Genomic DNA, 19,386 nt, shown 5'->3' with positions numbered 1-19,386 from the left:
CTTAATCTTTCTCCGTTATGACATAATTTTCAAGTGTAAAATAAAGAAAGGCATTTATGAGTTTTTATACATCACACCAAATCTTTTTTATCCTCATTTTCTTCAATATTTGGGGCAAAGTTCCAGCTTTTCTTTGACGGACTGCAGTCGTGAATGTCCTGTGTTCATGGGCGACTTCATGGGAAGTATGCTGGAGTGCATGCACAGAAAGCCAAAGCCATTCCTTCTTAAACCCCTCAAGCAGTATCATCCCAGTATATTCTGTGGCACTGACTGCTGCCTTCTCTTTTCCAAGAGGCTGCCTCCTACTGATGTAATGGAGGATGTCCTCTCAAAGTATTGTCATGATTAATGCAGCTCTTCTCTCTTTGGTTAAAGGATTTCTGTGAGCTCCTCTCTTTCGTATTCCCTGGCTGTTTATAGCTTCCTTCCATCACCCTGCTCTGTCTCAGAACCTGGCATTATGTAAGCTCAAGTGCTGGTGGTTCAGGTGGTGCCCCAGGGCCCCTGCCATCTCATCTTGGCTACGCTTAGAGGGACATGACAAATTACTGCTCACATCCCATTGGGCAAGAACTCGCCAAGAAAGATACATCGGAGGTGGAAATTGGGGTGGGGAGCTGGAGCACCACAGGGCAAAGCTGGAGTAATAGAGCTCCCTGCTGAGCTTTGGGAAGGTCAAACATGAAATATGGTAATGTACAAGTGTGTTAATATGGATGTGGGACTTCTGTTCTCAAGTGGGACGGAAAAGGTCTTGGGTTGCGGACAAAAGTAGGCATGTGGCTTTTAGATTTTACCCTTTTCCTATTCTCCACCAGAGGAATCTGTCCTGTAATACTTTGCACAGACAGCTTTTCTGTTCAGCTGATCTTGGTTTGATAAAACATCTGTGTAAATGTTTGAAGTTTTTGTTTCCAAAATTAATCGTGTTATGTAAATTGAGCCTAAAATATCTTCTCTTTATCCATCAGAGCATTTATTGTCTATCTGCTTTGCATGCTTGATCACAGAGGATGATCAGGTGGAGGAAGCTGAACCAGGGGGGCAGATTATTTAAGGGGATCAGAAAAACAGCCTACTTTAAAAGTCCTGGTTTTCCCATTAAATGCAGAGGATAGTGTGGGGGGTTTGATGAGAGGGAAAACACAGTACAGGGACCAGGTGACATCAGGTGATTGAAGATGGAGTTTCCTTGCATGTTGAGGTTATCAGGGGAAGGATTAATGGCAGGCAGCTGGATATATTACAGTGGTGCTACCTAGTGAAGCCATGTAGCAAGGCCATACATAAATCATAGCAGCAAAGTGACTTGGACAAGCTGATGGCTGAAATGCTGCTGCCTGTATAGTCCCAATATCGACTTTTCCCCTTGCTTCTCTCTTAAATCACGAAGTGTGGAATATAAATGGCCTAATTATTCCAACAGAGAGTGAAATTAAAGGCATTTCTTTTTATTGCTTCTTCCGAGCAGATGGTGGTCTGATCTTGCATCATTGAAGCACTGATAAAAGCATTTCACAAATCGAAATATGAAATCCAGATCAAATTCTTTACATGCTGATGTGGCAGGTGGAGGAATTATTTGGAATTATTTGTCATAATACAGAACAAATGATATAGCCTTGGCACCCGGCGCCCTTGACAATGCGTCACACAACCTTTATTTAAAAAAGGGAAATAAAAGGGTAATTCATCACAAGTAAACCCTGAAGTCATCATTCAGTGTTAGGCATGACAAAAATCAACATTTAAAGTGAAACAGTAGATTTACCTAACAGCTGTGGAGTGCATGCACTTACAGCTAGAACATTCCTCTTTCTGTGATCCTTGTCATACCATCTAATGCTGAACCCGAGACTTTGAAGCTTTTTTCCACACTATCATAGCACAGAGCCTTCAGGGTTGTTGAGACAAACAGTCTCCACCACTACCCTTCTATTAAATGCCACTGCGGCAGGATGCTCGGCAGCAGTCGGGCATCTCTGGACTACACAGGGATCTATAGATCTGATAATAGATAGTGCTGTGGTTTATAATGCTACCTCAGTTGTTCAAAGAAAAGGGGGCATCTAAAATGCTCATTAGAAATCCTTTTGCTCGCCCTTGGTCCACTTTCCTCTCCTAATTATTGACGCCAGCCCCAAGCCCAAAGCAAAAGGCAGCTGTGAATGACTGAGTCACACGGTCCATAAATACATGCTGCAAAGATGCGCGGGGAGCCCCTCAGGGCTTGTAATCACAACAGGAGGGCTGTTGAGCCGAGTAAGATGTCCTTTCATTTTATCTCTGCAAAGTGTGAATAGGTTGGGGTGCTTATCCTTAGGATGTGTGTTAATTGCATGTTTGTTTACCTTAAATTTGTCTACCTTAAATTAAGATGCAGTTACATTACCTGCATACCTGATCTTTATATATATATATATATATATATATATATAAATAATGCTTTTAATTTGTTCAATTCAGTCAGGCATCTAGCTACTGATGCAGAAGTTTATTCTTGGCCTGCTACATAAGAACTCTGTGCGTCTTTAAAAGCACCCAAAGCCAAAGAGCACTTAGGGGCAATGAAATGTATTATTATTACGACTAACGTCGCGAAAGTGTCTCCATGGAGCCCCATTGTCAGTCTGCTCAGCCACTCAGCGTACAGTTCGTCTCAGTGCTCCCTCACCAGGGAAGTAAGGCTGTTACCAACTATAGAAGGATAGACAGCCGACTGCTCTGCTCTGCTGCCCACTGTCTGGCTGTGCCATTGTTCCACACACAGCCAAAGATCACCCTGATTGTACAGAAACCCCTCAGGCTATAACATGCAGGACTGAATGGGATCATGTGAAACATCCTTCAAAGATGATGGCTATTTTTTTTTTTTTTTTCTGGGCTGCACAAGTGCAGTCTTGAGGCCATCATGGCATTCAGAAGATGAAACGTGTAGATAATGCTATACAGGAGAATAAGCTATAGAGAGAATATATTTATATGTATAGTATATGGGCTTTATAGTTAAAGATCCAAGAGCAAGGCTTTGCTGAGTCTGGCACACTTATTTCAACAGCATGTCATGTCAGCTTAGAGCTGACACAGGAAGGATTGGGCGGTGGCTGCCAGTCTGCAACTGGAGCTGAAATTCCCACCACCAGTCCTTTACTGTAATTCAGCTCAGATTTCCAAACGGGGCGCTTCCCAAAGCGGCGGATAAGTCCTTTTCAGGGACTATATGAATTGCAAAGTAGTTCAGTTGGAAAAGAAATATCAGGTCATCTGTGACACTGAATATGAAATACTGTTGACAGCGTTTGGTTGAACCTTTGCTTTATTATAATGCTTTATAATTTGTTTTTTTACTTTGTTTATTTTGTGGAAAATGTTAGTTGGGATCAAATGCCTGCCTGATTTAATCTTCCTGAGCTGTGGTAATAGATAAAAACTGTAGAGCTGCTGCGTTAGTTTGTTCTGCAACACTGGTGGGAAATATTTCTGCTCAGTTGACCTTCATAAATTTACATCAACTGCATACGTTATTCAAAAATATGCTTTCTAAACTGTGCTTCCCAGCATCGGGGTATAACTGGGGATATATTAAACTTTTTTTTTTTTTTTTTTTTTAAAGATTTTGTTTGTTTTTTTCCCCAAGAGTTGACAGCAGTTATAACTACCTCAATCCAGTCTTCCATGAAGCAGGATGTGGGCTCTGCCTGGTTTCGCACAAATGCCAGAGACATATCGACAGGCTGTGTGAGGAAGAGGTGCATGCTGCAGTGAGTCAGACTTGAAGGTATTAAGATACTTACTAGTGATGCAGGGACAGAGGGGCTCGGTTTCTATGGTCCACTGCACAGGTGTTACTGTGGCAACCAGAACCAGCTCTCCAGCCAGCCACGCTGCGTCATCTTATTTCTGCCCTTTTTTTGTTTTAGCTCAGTGTGTCAATCCCTTTCTCTCTATCTTTGTACAGCTTTTTATCTCACTCGCCATTTATCAGGGATGTGTTCTTCCCACATACTTTATATTCTCTTCTCTCATCACACCTGCCAGCTCTTTTGTACCCCTGTTTTTTCTACTGTTTTGTTTTTTTGCTGTCTGGTTTGACTGTAGTCCCTGCTAACCCCTCTGCTGTTTGGATTTCCTCTTGCTGTCTTTGTGTGTGTAGGTGGATGTGGGAGTTGTTAACTTCACCCCTCTGGTTCAGCCCCAGATTCAACAACCTTTCAAGCTGGTGGAGAAAGTCATCAGGAACATTTTCCAATTCCGTAGGAAGCACTGCCATAAAGGAGTAGAGTAAGCATCGTTATAAAACTTGATGTGACTTGCGAGGCCTTTATCCTCAACTTCTCTCGGTTATGTTTTAATCTTCATCCTCATCTGTCATTCTCTCTCTGCATTTTTCATTCTGCTCTCTGACAGCCGTGTCCTCATCTCATCATTCATTAGAGTGGTTTTAGTTTTTTTTTTTTTTTTTTCTTCTTCTTCTTCCTCGCGTACACCACTGACAGATGAAGACAGCTTTTTAGGCTTTTTGTAACCAAACCCGTAAGAGTGGAGTACTATTCAGAACCACTAGCAACCAGCCCACACAGCCATCTGCACGCTGCCCATCGCCCCCGTGATTGTTGGGGAAGTGTACGTGGGCCCGATTAACAAAAGAACACTGGCTCTGTGAAAGAGAGCAGCAATTATGAGTCACTGAGGTGGCACAGGAAGACGAGGCAGCTTATTTTATGTAACAGCAACACAGTCGGTGGCTGGGGCATCAAATTGGTGAGGAAACACCAGCGCTGAAGCAGCTAAAAGGTATCTGTGCTGCAGAGGGCTTGGAATTGGCAAATGTTCACAAACTCACTGCAAGAGGATCCAAATGAATATCTTAGATGAGAGAATGTCTCTAAAGATACAAAAGAATTCTTTGTTGACTGTACTGGAAGTTTTTCAGGTTGAAAGTCAACAAAAATAATTAGAATTTTAAATTTAAATCAGGACTTTTTATGCTAAAAGCTTACATCTGTGAGTTTTCTGACATTCGTTGACTACATGAATTAACAATTCATGAGCCGCGCTTTGTGTGATTTCAATTAACTTCACAGAATTGAAATAATTGCTGAGGGATAATTTTTTTCTGTTTGAACTTTCTAATGCCATTAAACTTGCATGATCATTAAGATATCAAAGCAACCTGAATGTTGAAATCGGTACCATCTTATCTTCTCACATCTCACACTCCAGAAAGTTATTCCCTGAGGCGTGCCGTGCAGAGCTGACGCAGGAAATGATGCAGAAGGCAGACGTGGACCCCATTCTACGCCCCACAGAACTCACCATACCCCATATCAGGGCTTTAACGGATGCCTATGCTCATCTCTGCACCCGTGAGCCCGGTCTCCTCAGCTACGAGTTCAGAGAGGAGCTCAGACTGAAGCATCTTCCTAAGAATAAAAACACAGCCGTGGATGCATTCTTGGACACACCGAGCAGCAGAGCTCAGGGTGCTCTGCAACCCTGCTGAAAAAGCACAGAAACCCACAAAAGCCCACTAAAAGCTTCTGTTAGCAAAGGGGGAGAACAGACAGACAGACTAGCCTTGACATTTCCACCTGGCATAAGCATGCATTTTTAAACATTCTTCTTGCACCCAGAGAGAAATAGGCAATTTAGAATACATGACAGGTGTAAGCGCACCTTTTTCTGGGATGTGACAGCTGATAGCACAGTCATGTGCTTTGAAATGAAGGAAGAAAGCAAGATAGTAAGTATATCTTTATGTCCCACTTCTTTTTGCAGCTCCATCTAGCACCTTGTCCTGTGGGACCTGAAAGAAATGTCAGTGTTTTCAGGGTGATTTAGAGAACGAGAACATGTCAGCGCCATATCCAGGACATTTTTCCTTCGAGTGTGTATTGCTTAGTCACTTGGGAGACAGCTTAAAGGGTTGAAGAAATGGCAGTGAATTTGTCAGCTTGAAAAAGTCTTGTAATATACTAAACCAGGACTCTTATTAAAGGATTTTTTTGTGTAAATATCTGTCACTTTTTGTATAAATACATGTTTCCCTGCTGTTCATAATCATCTTAAATACTCAGGTTGCCAGTTAAAGTCTGAGTCTGCGAATGAGCCAAAATAATGAAATATTATCACCTATTTTAATTAAATCTGAATGATTAATGGGTAAACACTTAATAAAACAGTATGAACAGTAAATACTGTGAACCTGTATTTGATATTTAAGGATTAATATCAGTGAAAGCGTTACAAGTTTTAAGTACTTCTCTCTGAATGGCAAAACAGATTGTCTCTGGCAGAACATGGTTGTGCTGCTCCCTGCCAGTGTGGCAGATGGTGCGCTTTGGTCTACTTGCCAGAGGGAGACTTCACTCAGTTTTGATGAGAGGCGGGTGATAATCGCCAAGAACAATCGAGAATCTACATAACTGATATGTTGGAGGGCAGTGTGTTTCACAGCCTGCTCAGTGACCCAAAAGAAATGCTATCAGGTGATGTGATGTCCTTTTGCTCTAGGAGGAGACAAAACGATGAAGGATTTCACTTATGTGTAATTATGTTGTGTAGATGACTGGCAGGCTAATTATGCATAAGATTTTCATGTATTAGTGAAAAAAATACTTTGATTAATCAAAATTAATCAAATCAGGGTTGCAAAATTCCAGGAATTTTCAGTTAGAAACTTTCCATGGGAATTGATGGGAATATATGGGAATTTTGAAGAAAACTCCAGTTGCTAACTGTATGTCTGTTCATGCCGTTGCATTGGTGTTGATAAAAGCTTTTTTGTTATCTTATTATACAAAAAAAATGCCACGTTTGCCATCCAATGTGTGGAGGAATTTCACACAAACTAATGTTGAGGGAAAGTCTTCGTATGTGTGTAAATATTGTGACATACGTAAAGAATGCTACAAAAATGCAGCAGCATATTGTTAAGTGCCAAAAATTTGCTGAAGGCTCAAAACATATATTTCCAAAATCCCCCAGCTCAACTTCCTCTGGAATGTTTCTGGAAATTTATCTGCGATTTATCGGAAGTTTTCCTCCCCTTTGCAACCCTAATCAAGACACCCACCTCAACGAGACATGACGATTTCTAAAAGTTCATCCTGCAGAGTTTTGCCTTATTATTGGTCCTTTTGGTTTTTAGAGTCATTTTGTGTTTCATTTGGTTGTCAGTGTTAATTGTTACTGGTTATTTGGGTTTTCTTTGGTAACTATTTTATATTGTTTTATGTCTCACTTTGGTAATTTTGCATCTCTTTGTTGTCATTGATGTATCATTACATTCTGTGTTCCTTCCTGTGATATGTGTATATATATTAATTTTCTAACACAATAGCCCGTTCACTCCACTGGCTCAGGTTTGGCAGAAGCAATGGTGCCTGCTGTCATGGACATGCTAAAAACTGTCAGTAAATAGAAAGAGCTTCTCTTTATATTTTGCTAAAGACTCCTGCTGTGCACTGACTGCAGCGTTAAAAAAAAACCTGTCAAACCCAACATTCAGCCTCAGGATGCTGTGACACCGCAGTAAGACGGTTGCAACGCACAGCAAGCCGCTTCGGCTGCCTCCAACTTTGGCTTCTGACATAACCGGTATCTGCAAAGTCATTTAGAATTGAGCATGGTGACACTGCAAAATGAAAGTTCAACATACCAACAACATAACTTTTAAAAGGAGTGATTTTATGGACATGCATCACAAGAAGTAGTTATGTTTTATAAAATAAGTAAAGTGGAGCCAATTGAAATGCATCACATTTATAGAACTGGTCATCTGGTAATATGTGTTGATTGTAAACTTTATATCTAAAAGAACAGACAGAGTTATTGATATGGAAATATTCACATTCAAGCTAGTTAGTTTTATATAATGGAGGACATGGCACAGTTAATGCAAAATGCACCCAAAGAGTAATGACCCTCAGCCCAACACTCTTCATCATTACCATCATCAAGTTTGTAGCAGCAACCAGCCGCCATCATGACTTATTTACTCCCAGTGATTTGTCTCAGACTCTAAAAGAGCACAACAGTCTGTATACACATACTGCCCAGCCAAAGAAGGAAAAAAGACACACTAATATTTTGTTGGGGCATCTACAGCTTTCACTCATTCACTCACTGTGGCATCGTTTGGTTAACTTCATGTACTGTCAAATTATTCATGCTTTACTATCACACAGAGGCTTTTATTAGCCAGTCCATGTGCGACATGATGTCTCATGCTCCCTGAACCCCTTTTAAAATTGTTTAGAAATGCTTTTGCTGTTGAGTGATCATGTTATGTTACTGATATCATCCAAAGCACAAGTTATTGAAATCTGGTCAATATTAAAATTCATGGATGTATTTAACAAGTGGCATGTGGGTGTTTGTAGATTTGCATTGACTGGTAAATCTACCAGTCAATGAAAGAAAATTATGTACATAATAATTAATATAGAGCATAATTTGTTAAGTTCAATGCTGTATATTATATCAATAGAACAATAAACCAATATTTGCTTGCAATCAATTAAAATCTATAATATTTGTATAAGTTTAACTCATTTTGGAAGAAAATTGTGTGATTGTCAAATTCTGTGATGTTATTCAGTGTAATTGCAGATGATGATGGGTGATTATATTTTATTATTTTAGCTTATAATTACAGTGATTTTTTTTTTTCTAAAGCCCTAATAAAAAGTGAAAATTTCTTTACAGGAGCAAACTTTAAGTTCAGAACTTCAGACATGTTTGTTAACAAAAGACATGCATGTTAGGTTAATTGGTGACCCTAGATTCTCTAGGAGTGTGTGAGAGTGTGAATGGTTGTCTCTGTGTTGACCCTGTGATGGACTGGTGACCTGTCCAGGGTCTACCCTGCCTCTTACCTGCTAAATGCTGGGTTGCCCCATGACCCTTCCCTGGATGTTTGTAGTGAATCTTTAAGATTTTGCAAAAATTTTTGAATATAGTTGTAGTTTTGACATTTTGTTTACAAAAGAAATCAAAGCCAATCTTAGAGAGGGTTAGATGAGTAGGTATGGGAAGAAAACTTTTGTTTAGGACTTTTGTGTCACTTTATCTTTTGTGGTTGAAGGGCTCTAAATTTCAAAATCAACCATATCAAAAGTGTAGAAATTACATCATAGGAGGTCGTTGTAAAAGAAATCTCAGGTTAGTTTTAAGCTTCTAAGTGAAATTCAATTCCGCTCTTATTAGGATTTTTGCTAATTTCTAGCAGTTGTCTCAAAATTGATCCTGAATCTATGTAACAAATCCATTTCAGTCCACACAGAAAAGCTTTTCTGTTTCTTTGCATTTTTGAGCCCCATTTCTGTCAATAATTACGGTTCCAAAGCAGGATGTAGAAATCTCCATTTGTTACAACAGCCAATCAGGAGCCATCGGTCGAATCGAACCCTGGGACTGAGCCTCAGATAGAACGCTTACTTCCCAGAACTTCAATAAATAAAGGATGTGTGCAAAAACTGAAGAGGCAGATTCAAAGGCGCCATTCCCCGAATATCATTCACAGATTAAACTTTTATTTATAAAACAAGTCCATGAGAAAGGAGCTTTCACATTCATTGGTACACTAGCATTAAAGGCATGGTAAAGTTGAGCTGAAGGGTAGGGGTTTGCCTTTTGTATTGTACCACAAAAATGTACTTTATATGCTGTGGCAAACAATGTTTACAAAAATATCAGCTGCATTTATTGCATATTCCTGTCTTACTTCTTTACTGTACAGTGTCAAGTATGTTTGAGCATACGTAAATGTTAGAAAAGATCATATATATACAGGATGTGTACAAAAAATAAAAAAAAGAGACATTGGATTTAAAACATTATTGCAGTTTAAATCAGTCATTCCAATGCATACACTTGAAATTACAATCTTTAGCCAAACAACCAAATCCTGCCGGCTACATTTAAAATGAAGTGAAAAAAAAAAAAACTATTATCTTGTTAATTTGAGAGTAGCCAAGAGTTCAAGCCTTCACCAAAAAGGTATTTTAGCCGAGATATAATCAGTCCTAGTAATAAATAAAAACAGCCGTAATAACATTAAAACCTGTACATATACAAAAAATAATTCAAATATATATTTAGGCAAACAGTGTACTTTAGTGCACAAAATACAGCAAAAAGGCTTCATTGTGTAAGTCAGTCTCCTTCCTGTTTGTTTGAGCCAAGAAGTCTGACTTGACCACGGCAGTTCTTTAGGTGGAACGATGTGATAGCTCACTGTAACGGTCTTTTGTTTTAAATTAGTATTAACAGTGATCTACAGCATTTGGTTACATTAAACCAAAGACTTCCGCAATCTGCCTGGCAAATAGTGCCAAAAATTATTACTGTGCCTGCTTGAGAAACCTTTTGTCTTCATGTCCTGTGGCTACAATATGCACTGTGGGTTTGTTCCTTCTCTTAAGCATTTGGGATTGACAGACAATGACATTCTCCCCATTTCTTCAAAGAAAAGGTCAAAAATCAAATAAAAACTGCCAATCAGTGCAAGCTGGGGGAGCTGACAGAATATAATATGTCACTCAGATGGTTTGGGGAGAGAAGGCAAAGCCCAGAGAGCTGAGGAGCTCACAGATTCACATCAGTGCTTGGCAGATTCATTGCAGTCATCACTTGGACAGAAATCACTTCGCTGCACTTCATATGAAAAGAAACCAGGTCTGCCAGCCAAGAGATCATTTACACCTAACCTTTATGTCGGCAGGCGTCAGACTTACTGGCTTCTGAGCTCAGGCAAAGTTTCACAGCCACCCTGGCAGAGGCTACAGTTAGCCACAGGGGTTTCCCCACTAGTGGGACTGGGACTTTGGACAGCTTCATCACCTTTGTGACTACTAACTTTTGGGACCAATACGGTTTAGTTTTTCTATGTTGTCCCCTAAGACGAAGTGGCATTCCCCGAGTCTGTGGCACAGCTGTCAGCTGGGTCAAAGAAACAGTCTTCATTCACAACAGATGTCAGACTTTGGACACTGAACTCTCGCTCCAGCAGTGTGTTGAGGTCTACTGCGCCACAAGATGATGCTGGATCTGTCTGGCTGTCCAATGAACTGTTCTTCGCCTTCATGTGCAATAGCACCCCCTGGTTCCTTCTGACAGTGCCATTTTTTCTCTTAACAGCACTTAAATGTCTTTGCATAAGCTTCGGTTGGACCTCCGGGGTGTCCCCCATTACCTCTGGCTGAACACACGGGGCTGGAGTGCACTTTGAAACAGCGTCTTCTGACAGTTTGAGCTGCAGGAACTGAGCTTCGATTGCGCTAGTTGGTGAACTACTGTCTCCACTGTCCCTCCTCGCGCCCCCCTCACTAAAGCCGTCGTCATCCTCGTCACTTAAAATGTCCGACTCTTTCACAGAGGTGGAGCGGGGTTGCGAGTCGGACCCATGAGACTGAGACCAGTTATGCTGAGCAGGGAAAATATGCGATTCAGAGGAGGTGGAAGCTGGTGGAGCCCCAGAAAAACTGTAAGTCCCACTGCTTAGGCTTCCCTCATCTGAGTCTGGCCCCGGCTTGGGATTCCCAACCTGGGTGGAGACATCCTCAAGTGGCTGCTTACACAACCAGGAAGCCCTGGAGGAACCTAGTAACAAAGGCGGAGGTGGAAGTCAGACATGCTGCTCTTATCTGAGTTTAAAAAAAACATTGCACAATACAGAATTAATGACCTTAAACCCAAGATAAAAAAAACTGTAAAACACTTGACGCTATTTTGCTAATACATTTTAAATGACCTTTTGAATTCTTAAGAATCTTATCTATTTAGATCATGAAAACAAATATTTTCAATGAGAATGACTCACCTAGTCTGGCGGAGGAGGGCACGGCGCTTCGTAGAGGGGTCAGGCGTTCCCTGCAGCTCCTCTCCAATGTCCCTTCACTCCTCATATTCCTCCTCACATTCTCCCTGAGGATGGAGCGGATCACCTTGATGATGCTGACCTTGCTCTCTGGCACACTGAGGAGAAATCAGATCCTTGCATCAGACATAAATCAACCTGAACATTTCAAGCTGATCAGGATCTGTCCCCATGTGGAAAATGATAGATGAACATTTCTAAAACAAAGCCCATAATAATTACATGAACAATGCGATCACTGCTATCGCTTTAATATTTAGGATTCCTCTGTCTGGTTCAGCCAAATAAAATGGGGATTTTTTAAAATAGTTTTATCTGACCTATTGTATCTGTCAGAGAACTGTGCCCTCTTGTTACCCGTGCAATGACAGGCTACAAATACTGATGATGTCCAACAATCTAATAATCTATTAAATTGCCTTTAAATAAGGTCAAAAAGCAACACATCAACACAAGTAATAGAACTGATGCCAAAACTACAACTCTCACTACAAATTCCTTTAATTGTGAATGTAATTGGGGATTAAATTGGAATGCAGAAACCATGAATAATCGATATTCATGATTACTAACCACCTGAAAGTTTAATCTCTGACCTGCTACACAGCTGGAAGACTGTCTCTGGTCTGCCTTCCACCTCAGACTTGGAGTGAATCAGCTCCCAGATGCAGCTGCTTTCCGTGCCTGTTCCTGAGGGAGCAAAGAAATGAAGGGGAGGCTTTTAATCACGTAGTCTAAATATGGTTTATGGTTTCAAAAGGCGATAAGAAAGGAGGGGGAGCTGAACAGAAATGCCAGAAGACGGGTGTGTGAGCGCGCACGGTGATCTAAGAGGTGTGTACTGGGACATATGAGGGTAACAACAATTTAGTCAATGTACTTTGTGGATAATCCGAACGTGTGCCGGCATCTTACCTGCAGTGTTTCCCAGTCTGACCTGCAGCGCAGAGAGTGGGATGAGCCAGCGGAACTTGAACGGGTCAGAATCTCCGTGACAAAGCGCAGAGCGAGGGTTCGTCTGGTCATCAAGCAGAAAAAAAAACCAAAACACGGAGTTTAAAAAAAAGAACAATGCCATGTTTCACACCAAAGCAAACACACAATTTCTGATTCAAGAAACTAACAGACACAGTTCTTACCATCTTTTTCTTCAGCTTGCCGTTTTCCCTGTAGACCAATATCACTGCTTTCTTGAAGACTGGTAAGAGGGGGGGGGAAATAAATAAATAAAAAACACACACCAGCGTCTTAAGTTTTAACTGTAAACACCTCTTGGGAGAAGCTGACTGAAAGAGTTCAACCCACAGAAGCATTTTAGATGCCAGTTTGAAGCCTTAAAGCATATATCAACATTACAGCTGTGGATATTTAAATTCACAGAGAGTCTCAGTCTGAGTGCTGCCGTGCAGCTCCTTAACAAATCCAGTTCACTTGTTCTATAAACATCCATGAAGCCTCACCAAACACAGTCAGCTCGGGGTCTTTTCTCATGCGGCCCAACGATGGATGAGGGTTGAGCCAGATCACAGAGGAGTGCACAAGAAACTCTCCCATAGAAATCTCTGTGACCTGAGAGGGGACACGAGAGGCAACAAACAGTTTTAAAGAAATTTGGAGCTTAAGAAGAACAAGCAAAACATTTAGGTTTTCATGAAAATGGAAGATACATACGAAGTAAGCATGTCTATGAATGGTTTTCAGCAGACACCAGCAACGAGTCTTTCTACACAGGCTGAAAGCTGATTTTAAGTGAAGCCTTTTTTATCGTCTTTAAGAGCTGTTTAAAATCAATGAAAATATATATGGTACAGTTGACAACATTATTTAGCATTCACTTTGAATATTTATACTGCAGTGGTTTTCAAATAAATAATCCATCAATTTGTAAATTTATTCAATCCCCAGAGGCAATGCACAAGCACTAACAGCTCCACTCTGATCTACTCACAGTTAGCTGGGCTCAAGTAGCATAAACTAATAGTGATAAGGATTTAGCATTTTAATTTTTTTTCATGAGCAAGCCTTTCTATTAAGAGTGTTCATGTTTTAAACTCAGCAAAGCCAAGAACATGTCTCTCAACACTCAGAAATAACTATTATAAATCGAACTTTGAGCAGCGTATCCACCTCTTTATCATGGCTGGTCTGCTCGGTAACTAGCTGATCAAACACGGAGCCGTAATCCTCGTAGATCTTCTGCATCTCATTGATGTGGCTCGCCACCTTCTCCATGGCTTTTAGAGCCTCTGCAAGGATGGAAAACCAAACAATGCGTCAACAGCAATCTATGGAGTCCAAATGTTTGCTTTGCATTACAGTGGCAGGTTTTTATTTGCACCGAGTGTTGGTTCTTAAGATTTGTCACTTAATATTCACAGGCTTGAAATATCAACATGAAACTGAAATGCAAAGAGTGAACTTGAACTGTTTTTGCGGCATGCGTCTTACCGGTGAGGTGGTAGTGCTCCTCGCTGTCTACGTCAGTGAGGGAGACCAGCTCCCTCAGCAGCAGGGGGTACTTTAGCACCCTCTGCACCGGTTTAATCAGGTATGACTCCAGAGTGGAGGAGTGCTGCTTGGTGGGGTTTCTCGCATCCAGGAATTCTTTGAAGGCCTGATCCGTCTTAGCTTTAAAAAAAAACCCAAAAACAAAACATATAAGCACAAACACATTAAGCCAATTTGGATTTTTTTAGTCTACCATATGACTTTTTGTAATCTGTCAGTGCAGAATCATGGTGCAATAGCCTGTCTCCAGCAGGGGGTGGTGTAAACCTGCACCTCCTGCTTTACTCAGTCCATTAGATCAAACTCATCAGAACAAAGCTGAACTAAAACAAATCAATTTGCAGGAGTGTGGTGGGCCACTTTGTTTAGCCTGAAGCAAAGAGCCTCAGAGGGTGTGAAACACTAAAGTTTGGCTCTTCTGTAAAGGTGGTGACATTTTCCCTCAGCGGTGCGCTTCCGCAACACTTTCAGAGGGGGCCATTATTGTAATAATTATAACACTTCCAGCCACAGACAGGCAGCCGCATCGGCACCTCCTGGAGTAATTGGCAAGCAATTAACGAGTCGACAAATAAACGAGAGAGAAAGTGCAGCAGCCCTTGGCATAACAGGGAAGTGGGATTGGGGGTGGGGTGATTAAGATGGCAGAGAGCTGCATATAATTACTGAAAAGACTGATAAACACCCACAGATTACTGGTGTGGATCAGCTGGTTGAAATCATCATCACACAAACTGTACTCAGTCTGTGCACTTGGCTGCTGTTAATGTGTACCTTGCTATTTTTGCGCTACCTGTTGTGTCAATGTTAGTTTGTCCTCACCTTTTAGAACACGCTCCAACATTTAAAGCTTTGATTGAAGAATATTACTACTTAGAATCTGGCACCTTTTTCCCTTCATGCACAGATTTTTTAGGCATTTTGCACTACGATGGCACTGCATAAATACTAAGGCATATTATCCATGGGCTACGTTTACGTTATCCTTAACATCATTTAAAGATCAACATAGATAACAGCACTTAAAATGCTTTTATGTATCAGTGTTTGATCATATTTATTCTCCTTCAGGTAAATCTGACCCAGTGCTAATCCTATTAAACATGCATCCTGCTGCTTACTTCAAGGAAAAACCCAAACAGAACTGGCAATGGTGGCAGCTTTAAGCAGCACAGGGATGCATTTTGCCCTCCGAACCTTCTTGTGCTGACAAAGAAGCCAAACGTCTTACATCTTTCTCTTTGCTGGGCAGCATTCCCAAACAGTGTCACAAAGGCCGGCATCTTAGCGGACATGAATCAACTTTAAAATTTCCTATGCTGTCACATGCTGCAGGAGAACAGAGGAATTATGAGGGCTTGCGAGCCGTCAAGTGGAAAAGGTTATGCAAAGTCTCTGTGTTAAGATGTGCTTGTATTTGTTTAAACTGTGAATGATTTGAAACTGTAGCCTGCAAAATGAAAGGTGGAGGATATTTTGCATCTTATAGCTTTAAGATGGTAATTGTATCTGTGCAGGATGTTGAAAATGGAGTTTGGCTTGGAGTAAAATTGGAGAGGCATCACTCACTTCACTTTCATCCACATGTTTCACTCTGGGACGTTTAACTTTCATGCATAATTGATTTCCGACCCAAACGAGAAGGCCAAAATTCCAGAGGTGAGTGCCGAAAGGCACTTCTGATGCAACGCAAGTGCAAGAGAGCTGACTTCAACACGGGTGTGGCAGAGTTTGGAAAATCCTTGACCTTATTAGGATATAGTACCTCTCTTTAAGACCTGTTGGACCTTGATGTGGTTTGCACAGAAGCCACTGTAGAGCTTGAAGTGGTCAGCATAGTAGAGAAACGAACCCCCGAGAGAAAACAACAGCTTCTGTGAGGAGGAGAACAAAAACAAGGGGGTGAGTGTTGCACACAGATGGAGAGTGGTTCTACACAAAGCAAGAGAGAGGATGAATGAGTGCGGACATGTAAAGTCACGACCATCCTTCCTCTCATGAGACGATGCAGACACCCCTCCTATGTCGTCCTTCTTTCGAGTAACCTTTTTCAGCGAACAGGCTTTCAGCAGCTCACAATCCAACCACTGAACCGCAGCCTCAATCAATAGACCCCACACCTTGTCATGTCAAGCTTATAAATCAGCCGATGATGCTCCTGTTGCACCAGCTCAATTATTTATAAACCCCAAAAACTCAAAGATCATGCCTTTCTTTAGAAGAGTGACTCAAATCACCTGGTTTGTGAATGATGTTCACTTTTAATCAATAAAGAGATTTATCACTGTGTGAATCCCACCTTAAACTGGGAGGGAGTCTCTAGGGTGTTGAAGTCAGGAGAGGAGGCAATCCTTTCCTCAAGAGTCTGCAAGAAGACCCTCTGAAAGTCCAGCATCTCAGGCAGGCTGCCAAACAGGCTCTCCATCTAAGAGGGAGCGCAGGGGATGGGGGTAGCAGAGTTATGGATAGAAAAAGGAGAAAGGTATGGTGGAAATGTAGGAAGTTGATTGATGAGGATGTATGAAAGGAGAGCAGCAGAGATAGGAGTGGGAGGAGGAGAGGGGAGAGAATGAACGAATATGAGGTTATATAAAAGGAAAAAAACACGTTAGATGGCTTGTAATTCATAACAATCAGTCAGACAGGCACCCTGGAGTGTTATAAAACTTCCACTGAGATAGCTCCATCTACAAAGGCACTTAGGGACAAGCTATGAAATGTAGCACATATAAATGTACCAACGTCTACTGTCCAACACTCCCCGACACGTACAGCCAGGGTCGGCAATACTCTTCATTAAAAGCCATTTGGGGGCCAACACGTCCTTGTCCATTCTGTCTGGACACGTCCCTGTGTCTCTTAATGGCCTTTTGATTTGCCCCAGTACTCAGTGGCCTATCGACTGGCGTGTCCTGGGAGGGACACTATGTGTTTGAGGTCATGCCTGCCATGAAGTTCATTAGCGTGCTGTAGCAAAACTATACCTTGCCACAGCCTAATAAAAATGGTTTCAAAAGAGAAAAAAAATCATACATTTATGATAAAGAGCTTGCACAGCAATCAGTGGATCGAGGTGCATGCTTTGAGGGTGGGTTTATTCCTAAGCCGGCCTTTATTAGTGTGTCCCTTTGGGATTGTGGAAGGTCATTGTAGGGGAATGCTAATTTTTCCTCCAGGCAGTTGAAGTGGTAATAAGGAGGATGGCTCAGAAAAGTTCATAAGTTCATCTGTGGTAATAAACATTCAATGAATTTGACGTCTTGTATTGAATCAGTAAATCCTAGGACTTGCCTCTGGCAGCTACACCTTCCCATGCATATTCTATATTATTTTAAAATAAATCACTTACCTCATCCAGTGTTAGAAAGGTTTCATTCTGCAGGGGTTTAAGGTAGATCTTGAACAAACAGTCCAGGTCCTACATGAAAAAAAAAATTCAACAAGACGGTCAGTCACTTCATATTAACATATTATCCCTTAACCTGCACATTCTTCAAATTTCCTTCATCATCAGATTTCTTTCTTTATAACCTCCAACTCTCTTCCTCTACTACCCCCCGCCTGCTCCCACTTAATGTGGCTGTAGCTTGTCTTGGTATCAGTAGGGATATTCTCATTAGGTTGATTTATGTGCTTCCTCCTCCTCCTTCCCTCCCCTTGCTATCCCGGCTGGTGGTGGTGCGTGGATACAGACGAAAAGGCCTGCATCAAGCTACTCTGGGAAGATAATTTCCTCCTTCAATTACAACTCAATAGCAGAGGAGTGAACAGGGAAGGGGACTAAATGGAGAAAATGAGGAAATAAAGAAGAAAGAGGGGAAAATGCCAACCAGACAAGCATTGCAGAGCTGAGAAGATCATGACTGCATCAGGTAGAAAGGGTTTGTGATGGTAAACAAGGAGAAAGGAGAGAAATAAATAAGGCTAGATAGGAAGAGGAGGCTCACTCCAGCCGTGTCAAAGGAAAATGGACTCTCTATTGCTCACGTTTTTTTTTTTTTTATCTCTTCACCGCCTTGATAAAGGGGATGGTGAAGCAGCTTACTAAATCTTTAGAAAGCATGAGGTCACGTCTGATTAAATATTCATGCTGGCTTCTTAGATTAAATTCTAATATTACAGCTGTCAAAGCTTCACAGTGTCACCTTCACATAGGACTTCTCTGTGTCCACCAGCTCCTGGATGACCTTGCGCAGCCTCTCGGTGGCGCTCATATGCTTGGGGCAGGGCCTGAGCAGGGTACCCTCTCTGGTAGAACCCGAGCCCACTTCCCCTCCCGGCCTCACCGAAGGCTCCCTGCCGTTGTCCTTCATTTCCACAGTGCCTGAGCCTTCCTGGAAGGTTTGGTAGAGAGTGCACACCGTGTCCACGCTCTGTAGAGGGCGACAGAGAGATGGATGGTGTATTTAGGTTAGGCAGCTCAGGGATTAAAACTTTCAACTGGATAAAAATATACATCCCATTGTACTGCACGCACACACACAGATGTTCACACCTTTACATTCCCAAGGATTCATTAAAACTATCCCTCAGTTAACCATTTACAACTAATGATTTCTGTACCAAAGCTGTATGATATAATTATGTATATACAGTAATTCGACGGTGTGCATGCTCAGTCTTCCCCCTGGGTATTCTGAGAACGTTATGGAGATTTAGTTATGCGGTTTTTGCTAATTGGCTTTGTATCAAAGAACCACTACTAACTATATCCCAACAGACTTGCAGAACATTTCATTGTTCTTCTAAATCCATGATGGGTAGTTATGAAGCTTTGTGTCACATCAGTTCCTTATAATATCAGACATGGAAGGAAATCTCACGCGGGCATGTATTAGTTTGTAATAGCATCTATTAAGAGAGCAAAAGGGAGCTCAATCACAAAAATATGGCACCCCATGGAGGTGTTACATGCGAACAGATGAGCTGCATCACTTTTCATTCACTTGAACTGTACAGCCTCAGGAAGGAACATTAACATAAGTCCCAGGTAC

General features: G+C 41.5%; 2 protein-coding genes across 7 annotated transcripts in view; one reads left to right on the top strand and one right to left on the bottom strand.

The window, feature by feature from the left end:
• The window catches only part of tfb1m (transcription factor B1, mitochondrial), a 30,609-nt gene extending 21,885 nt beyond the window's left edge, over positions 1–8,724 (top strand). For all 3 annotated transcript variants that reach the window (XM_041972130.1, XM_041972131.1, XM_041972129.1), the window contains exons 7-8: positions 4,157–4,284; positions 5,227–8,724. In XM_041972130.1, coding sequence (XP_041828064.1) covers positions 4,157–4,284; positions 5,227–5,506 — 408 coding nt within the window. In that variant the 3' untranslated portion in view covers positions 5,507–8,724. The remainder of the gene's footprint in view (positions 1–4,156; positions 4,285–5,226) is intronic.
• A 793-nt stretch (positions 8,725–9,517) lies between these two features.
• The window catches only part of tiam2a (TIAM Rac1 associated GEF 2a), a 62,249-nt gene continuing 52,380 nt past the window's right edge, over positions 9,518–19,386 (bottom strand). For all 4 annotated transcript variants that reach the window (XM_041971075.1, XM_041971073.1, XM_041971074.1 and 1 more), the window contains 12 exons: positions 18,538–18,765; positions 17,742–17,810; positions 16,692–16,817; positions 16,158–16,266; positions 14,333–14,512; positions 14,012–14,130; positions 13,345–13,453; positions 13,024–13,082; positions 12,800–12,902; positions 12,481–12,574; positions 11,828–11,982; positions 9,518–11,607 (listed from right to left, as the gene is read on the bottom strand). In XM_041971075.1, coding sequence (XP_041827009.1) covers positions 10,904–11,607; positions 11,828–11,982; positions 12,481–12,574; positions 12,800–12,902; positions 13,024–13,082; positions 13,345–13,453; positions 14,012–14,130; positions 14,333–14,512; positions 16,158–16,266; positions 16,692–16,817; positions 17,742–17,810; positions 18,538–18,765 — 2,055 coding nt within the window. In that variant the 3' untranslated portion in view covers positions 9,518–10,903. The remainder of the gene's footprint in view (positions 11,608–11,827; positions 11,983–12,480; positions 12,575–12,799; positions 12,903–13,023; positions 13,083–13,344; positions 13,454–14,011; positions 14,131–14,332; positions 14,513–16,157; positions 16,267–16,691; positions 16,818–17,741; positions 17,811–18,537; positions 18,766–19,386) is intronic.

Source organism: Melanotaenia boesemani, chromosome 20, assembly GCF_017639745.1.
Source record: "Melanotaenia boesemani isolate fMelBoe1 chromosome 20, fMelBoe1.pri, whole genome shotgun sequence".
Lineage (NCBI taxonomy): Eukaryota > Metazoa > Chordata > Actinopteri > Atheriniformes > Melanotaeniidae > Melanotaenia > Melanotaenia boesemani.
The sequence above is the reverse complement of the archived record's forward strand: the minus strand, read 5'-3'. Positions and strand labels throughout refer to the sequence as shown.